General features: G+C 37.2%; 1 protein-coding gene across 1 annotated transcript in view; it reads left to right on the forward strand.

Annotated features, from left to right (window-relative positions):
- Positions 1–297, forward strand: part of LOC150076906 (solute carrier family 25 member 32-like) — a 110,073-nt gene extending 109,776 nt beyond the window's left edge. The window contains exon 8 of the mRNA XM_090385726.1: positions 157–297. Within this exon, the coding sequence (XP_090241852.1) occupies positions 157–280 (124 nt within the window). The 3' untranslated portion in view covers positions 281–297. The remainder of the gene's footprint in view (positions 1–156) is intronic.
- The last annotated feature ends 9,082 nt before the right edge of the window (positions 298–9,379 follow it).

Consider the following 9,379-nt stretch of genomic DNA (forward strand, 5'->3'; position numbering starts at 1 on the left):
TCCACTGTTGTGGGGTATAAAATTCTTAGTAAAAGGGGAAAAAATATGTGTGTGTATGATGTAGATATATTTTTCTACAAATACTTATTAATAGCCTGCTGTATGGAGGAATAAATGTCTGTTCACATTTAATTAGAAGTATTCTCCTTCTTGTAGGTACGAAGGAGTCAGGGGATATTATAAGGGACTACTCCCCAACTTGTTGAGAGTGACTCCTGCCACAGCTATAACTTTCGTTGTGTACGAACATGTTTCACGGAGGCTACTCAGTACAGTGTAAGATTTTAACTTTTCACTGATAGGTCCTAGAAATGAAAATGACTAGTAACAGAAGAAAATGTTGGATTCCATCTTTTCTTTTCTCAGAGTTGCTGTATATATTTATATATAATGAGTCATAGGTTATCATTTCTGCATTATATGTACACACATTTGAACTGTTCAGCAATAAAGTACTATTTTCTGAAGTGTCTGATTCTGCAGTATTTTCTAAGAAACTCTATATAGTTGATTTATTAAAACAGATTTGGAAACTGCATTCCAGGATGGGTACAAACGTAATCAAAAGGGTATATGAGAATGGTTAAATTTATTCTCAGGGAAAGTCCAGTTTTATAAATGTCTAGAAACCAAGGAACTAAGTAGCGGCCTTGACTGAGGCACAAGGGACTTTCACTGAAAAATAAATTTTCACTGGGACTTTCACTGGGAATAAATTGATAAATGGGAAACTGCAGATGATTAACCTAATGCGTAAGTGGACAAAGCGAGCTTCTGATACTCAATTACGTATCTGCTCATAAGTCTGTTGTGTAGCAGCATTAAGCAGTGGCAGCACAATTGTAACTCTCCCACTAAAACTGTATATGCACTAATGGTGAATAGCCACTTTAAAACTTGCTATCATCTTAATAAATAAAAATTTAAAAAAAAATTGAGACATGAGAATGGTGTCCTTTCAGTGTGATTTGCAAGAAACGAGCAAATTACAGAGGGCAGGTCAGTGTACTCTAGCAATGGAAACAGCCTTGAATGTGCCTGCTATCACAATACAGGTCATAGTACACTGATGCTTCATTGACATATTAAGCATTACGTTAGGTAGTATAAACACCATATTCTTGACAACCCTCACATGATGTATGTCTGTATACCATGATTCCCAAGACTTCTGACTCCAGAGCATAAATAACTCTAGAGGTTCTAAGAGAATAGTTGCTGTAGGTAGTGATGATTTCCTGAACAAGGTTATTGCCACAGAGAAGACTTTGTTATATTATTTCAATTCCAAAAGTAAGTGGCAGTCCTTTATATGGAAGTCTTCAGATCTCCCAACCAAATAAAATAGTGGTATTAGCATATAAAATTTTGGTGATATACTTTAACAAGCATAATTCTATCTCATGACTATCATTGGGTGTGATAGGAGGGTACAGAATAAGAGACTTGTCAATCATTTTCAGCCCTGGAGAGATGTGCAAGGCTAATGGGGTAGAATTTTTCTCAGGGGAGACTGTTTTTACAAGGATGAGATAAACAAATAGAAGGGGGATGCAAGAAGAGTTGTTCATGCTATCAAGGCAGAGTTGGGTGAATCAGAAACTGCTAGTTTGGTGAGATACGCAGACTACTAGTTTAATTGCAGCCACAAATAGAGACAGTTCATTTTTGCAATGCTTATTGGACAGCCTGGGAAAAGAGTTCAGGTTTACTGGGCTTGTGTGTGTGGGTGAAAAGCGTGGGAAAAGAGTTCAGGTTTACTGGGCTTGTGTGTGGGTCCTCATGGTAAAAACACATACACAGCCCTACCATTAATATTCAGAACCTTGTATATCTACAAATAACCATTATCTATAGGAAAACTAATAACATATACTGAAATCTTTAGCCTTTATGATATTCTCCATGGAACACTCCATGTTTTCATAAATGTCCTCTGATGTTTTCTGCCATTCGGCCTTCAAAGCAGCAATCAGTTCAGCTCTATTTTTTAGGTGCTCTCTCCTCACATGAGGATCCAGTTCATCCCAGAGGTTTTCTATAGGATTGAGGTCGGGGCTCTGGACTGGCCAGTCCAACTTTTTGATGCTACCATCCTCAAACCACTCCATCACAATGTGAGCAGTATGATGTGGAGTAATGTCTGCCCATACAAGTATGGGCCTTACTTGACATACTGCCACAATGTCTGAAATGCATTATTGAATGTCTAGACAGACCTTAGCAATCGTGGATTTGTCAAAAACAATCAATGGTCCCAGCCCAAACCATGAGAAACACCCCCAGAGCATCACACTGCCTCTACCAAACTTTGTTGGAAAAATGCAGGCTGGCAGGTAGCCCTCTACAGGTATCCACCATACCCATTGGCATGACCATCAGACTGGTAGACCATCTACCCTGACTCATCAATCCAAAGAGCAGCTTTCCATTGGTCTAAGGTCAAAGAACAGTAGGCTGATGGCATAGTTGGTGTGATTTGTGGACTACACTACCACAGTAAAACATCTTATGCAGCATCCTATACACTATACTGGTGCTGCTGTGTGTCCCAGTCATTTCACTGAGGGCCTGTGTGTGTGTGTGAGAGACAGTATTAGCAATCATGGATTTGTCAAAAACTTCAATGATCCCAGAGCATCACACAGCCTCTACCAAACCCATGGAATGACCATCAGACCACGTACCTTGATTCATCAATCCAAAGAGCAGCTTTCCATTGGTCTAAGGTCAAAGAACAGCAGGCCTTACACTAAGCTAGATGGCATCTGGCATTAGTCAGTGTGATTTGTGGATTGCTACACTACCACAGTAATCCATATTATGCAGTATCCTACAGACTATACTGGTGCTACTGCATGTCCCAGTCATCTCACTGAGGGTGTGTGAATGAGACAGTGTTAACCTGCATTCTGAGTGGAAGATTCTCTGCAGAGCTTTTCTGCCTTGTTCTGTTGGCTTCAGGGGTTTTCCATGTTGTTTTGTGAAGGTTTCAGCACAGTCCACTTCTATTTTCAGATCACCAGTCATCAACCTGTGGATCTTCAGTTTTGTTTAAATGTCACATACAGACCGACTGCTTATGTGGTGTCCTATAATAATTTCACACTGGAAGTCTGTTGACTCAATCATGGCATCTTGTATTTCCAATTATACTACTGTCTGTTCGACAGCCTACGAGCATATTTATAGTTGTCTGACACATGGTGCTTAGGTAGGGCAGTATGTGTGGGCTTCTAAGAGCAAAAATAGGCACACACACACACACATGTATACTAATGCTAGGAGTATAGTAAATAAATTTAATGAATTTGAACTATTGGTTAAATAATGAAATGCAGATTATAGGGATAGCAGAAACATGGATACACATAGGGGATGTTGAATATAATGTGTACAAAAAGAACAGGCAGGACAGTGGAGAAAGCTATGCACTTGGTTAAGAAGCACATAGAATCTAAGGTAGTATGTACAGTTGAAGTGGGAGACCAGTGTAATTTTGAGTCAGTTTGGTGTGATATAAGTACAGGGAAAACAAATGAGAATTGGAGTATGTTATAGGCCAAATGACTGTGATGACTAAAATGAACAAGTAACAGACAAATGGACTGGCCAGTCCATTTATCTGTTATTTGGGCCAGTAAATCAAAATATCTTATAATGAGAGATTTTAACTTTCCAAATACTGACTGGAACTGGGGGGCAGGTTACTCACACTGTAGCAGAGCCTTTCTGGACATATTGCATGACTGTTTTCTGCACCAACATGTTAGAGGCAATACTCTTGATCTGATTGTCAGCAGTGACTTTTTATGCATTACAAATCTCCAGATAAAGGCAACACTAGGTAGCAGTGGTCATAACATATTGATATGGTCTCTACTTTTAAGAATAAGAATATAACTACTATTGGGGTAAAGGAAAATGATTTTGCTTGCATAGAAGTGACTACAATGGTCTTAGACAGTTTCAGGAGCTGACGTTCATAGAAGTTACTAAGCTTTTTATACCAACTAAGAGATATTTCAAAGGTTTAGATCTAAATGGATGTCAGTTGAACTCATAATAAAATAATTGTCTGTTTATTTTTACTCTAGATCAGTGATGTCCAACCTACGGCCTGCGAATAATTTTATATGCGGCCGTGAAAATGGCTACTTTGTTGTTTACAAGCAAATTTTTTCACGCATGAAATCAAATAAATATTTAAAAAGAAAGAATAAAGATGAGCATCTTCATTCCATATTGAGAATTGCAAATTTTGAACAATTATCTAAAAATATCCAGCCTCAGTCATCTCATTAAATGTTAAGTTTTGTTCAGTAAACGTTAGTGTATTTTCGGATATAATTCCAGTTTTAGGTGTATCATTATATTTATTTATTCACCTTAATATTAAAAAGCAGTGATCCTTTCAGGTTGTAAATTTTCTAACGTGGCCATTTAAAAGCAAAAGTAAGGTATTTTTTTAAAAAACAAGTCATTTTTATAATTTTAATAAAATCTTAAAAAATAAATCACTGACATAGATTTGTTGCATATAAAAGTGTTGGGAATTTGCATTTTTTATATATAGCTTGAAAAAATGGTAATGTGAAAATAGAAACTTTCCTTTTACATGTAACAAAATATGGAAAATGTAACACTAATTTTTCTCAAAGCACTCGGTCGGCCCACAAAACAAATCTAACTTTGAATATGGCCCCTGTACGGGAAAAAGTTGGACACCACTGCTCTAGATGACCAGGATCAAAGGAGTTCATAATGTCATTGTAACTGTTTCATCGCAGCTGACATAGAAGTGTAGCAGATAACAGTGGGCTGTGCACTTTTTTTTTTGTGGCAGAGTACAGGCTCAAATACGTTATCCCAGGACCACATCTAGCACAAAAAAGAAAAATTTTCTGAGTATATATTTGGACAACCACACATAAGGTCAAAAGAATTCACATAATAAAGACATACAAGAACATTTTCATATTCAGTGGTTACACAGATTGAACCATGGTTACTTAAAGCATATGTACTTCTATGCCATTTCAATTGACCACTTGACAATGAGACTAGTGGTAGAGAAGAAAAATGCATGGATGATTGTAAATTATATAGTTAGGAGAGATTGAGAAATCTTTGGCTAAGAATTCGGTGAAAAGTAGTAAACAATTCTTTGCTTATGTTAACAATAGAATGGCACACTAGCTATGAATGGCATAACACTATTGATTCTGTTTAGATTGATGACAAACTGGATAAATAATTTGTAGCTACATTTGTGCGTGAAGAGGTTTTTAGAGGTGAGAATCCCTGAATTATACCAGGTTATAACTGGGAGTTAAATGATTTGTGATAACTAAAAAGAAAGTGGAAGCAAAACTATTAAAGCTAAAAGTAAATATAGTCTGAGGCTGATGGAATTTACCCAATTATATTAAAAGAGGTGAGCAAACCTTTGGCCATAGTTATGAGAGCATCCTTGTATTCAGGGACGTCTCTACAGTTTGAAAATGCTCAAACTAATCACACAGAGGAGGATCAAAGAACAACTGGAGTAATTACAGACCTGTAAGCTTGACTTCTGTTCCACGGAAAATAATGGAGTTAGTGATTAAAGAAGTAACGTGTGATCTTGTCTGACTAATCTGACTAGATACTATTATGTAGTAACAAAGGAATTGGATGAAATAATTTTTACATCATATACTTAGATATCAGAAAAGCTTTTCATACTGTTGCACATACAAGACTGCTGTACAGTACAGTACAGTACAGATTTCAGCAGTAAGGGCAAGTTGCTGCAATGGATAAATGGCTGGTTGAGGGGAAAAGGCAGGTAAAGGAAATGAACACTGCTCTTCTTGGACTAATGTTATTTGTGGAGTCCTCCCCACTTCAAAGTTTCAGTGCTGGGCCCTTTGTTGTTTCCAATATTTATTAATGAGATTGATGAAGGTATATCAAGCTTATTGTCTGTTTTCAGATAATACAAAGTTTGGCAGGGTGGTTAATGACAAGAATCAAGGTATACTACTGCAACAAGATTTACAAAAAATAGGCAGATGTGCTGAAAAATGTTGGCAATTAAAGTTTAACATTGATAAATGCAAGATACTTTTGTATAGGCAGCAGTAATCCCAAAATAATATACCATACTCAAGTAGTTGGTAGAGAATGGAAGAATACTAGTACTTTTACAATCAGACATGAAGTTTTCTGAGAAGAGCAGACAGGCTGCTTAGATTACTCTTATACAGAAATTATTGTCAGCAGAACAATAAAAATAAATCTGCAGCCATTGTCAATCCATTGCAAGATGGAGGCCTCCTCAATAAATCATGCTGAGGGGAAATGGACCATAAGCTACCATGCTGGTCCAGTGTGAGTTGACAGATCAACTGTATTTAGCAGTCAGGCTTGAAAAGGATGCCATTCACATTTAATTCTTGCTTGGAATACACACGTAAGGGGATGTAAATTTAAATGGAAAAAAATAAAGGATGATTGAAAGATAGACATTTAAAAAATTTTTATTTTGGCCAGAGTGATTAATTGTCTGAAGAAACTTCTATCTGTTGTTGTGGAGGGTGAGTATTTTGAATAAGTTTAACCAATCATTAGACAAATAGAGGAAATAGACATATGAGGTGAACAACTTTTTTTTTTTTTTGGCTGATGCTTATAAGCTTGGTTCCTTGCATCATTTGTTACTATTAATACTACCTCTTCTAGAAGCATCTCCATGTTGGCAAGCAGTGACTATCATGAGAATGGATCCTTACATGGCTAAAATTGTCATACAATTTGCAAGTATGGTTAGGAAATATGAAAAATTTTAATATCCATGAAGATAAAATATATATATATTCTGTATTTTTATCTTAGCACAAAAAGGCTCTCAGAATTGCTTCTGTTTCTGGTTCCATTGACAAAAGTGATATCTGTGTAGTTTTACCTTCAAAGTGGAGAAGGAAGAAGTTACAAGCTGAATTCTCAGAGGTATGGCAAGTGGCTGCTTATAAATAGTGAATGTTTACTTGGACTATGCATAAACATGCAATCTCATGAGAAAGCTGTCACCAGCCAACTGAAGAAAGTGGACATTTTTCCCTTATGATGACTTCATGTTCATATAACCAAAACGAGCCAATGAAAATATCATCAATTAAATTATGAGGACATAACTTTAATAGGTAAACTAAAACAACGTATATATCATCAATAAAATATATGCAATTAGAAACACTAAATCCATGTGCATTTGGGGGATTGGCAGAAATGTTGGAATATGTGCATAAAAGTTTGTGGAAACATTTGCTATCAGTCTATTGAAAGCATCTCATTTGTAAGACTTTAGAGGGGTTAAATAAACTGAACACTGGGTATTTTTTCTTCTTCTCAAGCAAAACATAGAGAGAGACTTGAAAGAATAATTGTAGACTACGCATAAGAAAATCTGCCATTAGTTAAATATGCTTTACAGTCCCACAAGCTAAATAAGAAATAAATTCTTATCTGGCTTTTTGAAACTGTAAAGCATATATAAATCTAGAGATAGATTGGATAAATACTTAGATGAAGGAAGCAATGGATAATACTTAACATTTTCAGTTTACCTGCTAACTGTCACATATAATCATATGTGGAGCATAATAGCAATCTCAACGGCATGAATGTTGTATATTCTTCGTTCATATACTTTTCACTAAGTAATTTTTTCTACACTGGGCTATTAGTTTATATGAGGGCAAGAGTGTGTGTCTATTCCTATCCTAATTTCTTATGTTAGCTAAATTGCTATACCATTGCCTGTGTCAACATGCACACAAAATGAATATATACAAGTAATACTACCATACTCTGTCTTTGCAGCATGATGCAAGATAGCCCAGTAGACCTGCTCAATAACAAAAGCCGACCGGGCTAGCCGAGTGGGTAAAGTACCTGCCCGGCAACCCAAAAGGTCGCGGGTTCGATTCCCGCCTCGGGCTTGGATCAAAGTACTGCAAAAACCTTGGGAGGTGCAATATGGCCACAGAAGCCGATGCGCCAACAACTACCAAATCAAAAAAAAAAAAAAAATCAATCAATAACAAAAACTCCCATATATACACAGAAATTCTTATAACATACATAAATTATAAATATATAAATAAATAAATTTTATGTTTATACTCCAGGATGACTGCATGGCCACAATTCACAAATTTGAGAGAATACAGGAAACAGCACGCACCATATTTAGCAGTCACAGGCTTGAACCCTGGTCACTCAAAGCATGTGTACTTATGTAGCCTCATGCATGACTACAACAGCCTGAGTTGGCTTTGCATTAGCAACACCTCCTGGGACCACCTTTTGTCTAGAATGTTGCCTGTGCACATCTTGGCATACACTCCACAAGGTGCTAAGAGTGGAGTGTGATAGTACTAACCATGCATTGCATAGCATGTCTAGTAATGCTTGCACATTGTAAAATTGATGGTTGTAGCATTGAATGTCATTTTCCAGTAGGTCTTAAACATGCACAATTGGGTTGAGATTGGACAAGTTGGGTGGCCATGGGAGACCAGAATTCATTGTCACGTTCCTGAAACCATTCAGCGAACTGTTGGGCCTTGTGCATGGCACATCTCATTGATAGACACTGGAGTTGTCTAGATACACTGATATCATGAAGGGGTGTACTTGGACAATGACAATAGAAAAATAAGCATTCCCACTGAGATGTATTAGCAGTCAGAGGACCCAGGACATGCCACCAAAACATAATACCGTTGCCTCCACAGCCTGCCAAAACATCAACAATGAACCAGCTGACATGGCCTGATGTTGCTTTCTGCAAATGCAGATATGCTCATCAGCATTATAAAGTATGTGCTACCGTGCTGCATCACTTGTGTTACAAGATAGTGCTGACCACATGTGGCTGTCCCGTGTGTGATCTTTGGGTGGTGTTTGACTGCTGTTGAGTCAGTTATGGTAGACTCATAACACTACAGAAAAGCAGCATTTAGCCATGTTGACTGTCAAGATGCTGGCACGTGCATGTCTTGCCCCACAATCATTCCACATCAGAAAGATCTCAACACTGGCCCATTCCTCACCAGATACTCAAAAACTGATCACATGTGCAAATTGCAATCTTATATCAGCTATTCCTGACTTTGAGCTATTACCATCAACAGATCAGTTGGTTCCTACACAAGGGGGTGTTGCTAATGCAAAGCCAACTCAGTTTACATGTGTGTACACATATTATTACTGCTGAGTTAAATGTCATAGTAGGGTCTTAGGAGTATCAGTGACTAAGGCCATATTGTGCCGTATATATATTGTCTGTAAATTGCATGTTCTAAAATCGATTTTCTGTTTTGCTGAACAA

Source organism: Mastigoproctus giganteus, chromosome 12 (assembly GCF_048544385.1).
Source record: "Mastigoproctus giganteus isolate SK-2022 chromosome 12, ASM4854438v1, whole genome shotgun sequence".
Classification (NCBI taxonomy): Eukaryota; Metazoa; Arthropoda; class Arachnida; order Uropygi; family Thelyphonidae; genus Mastigoproctus; species Mastigoproctus giganteus.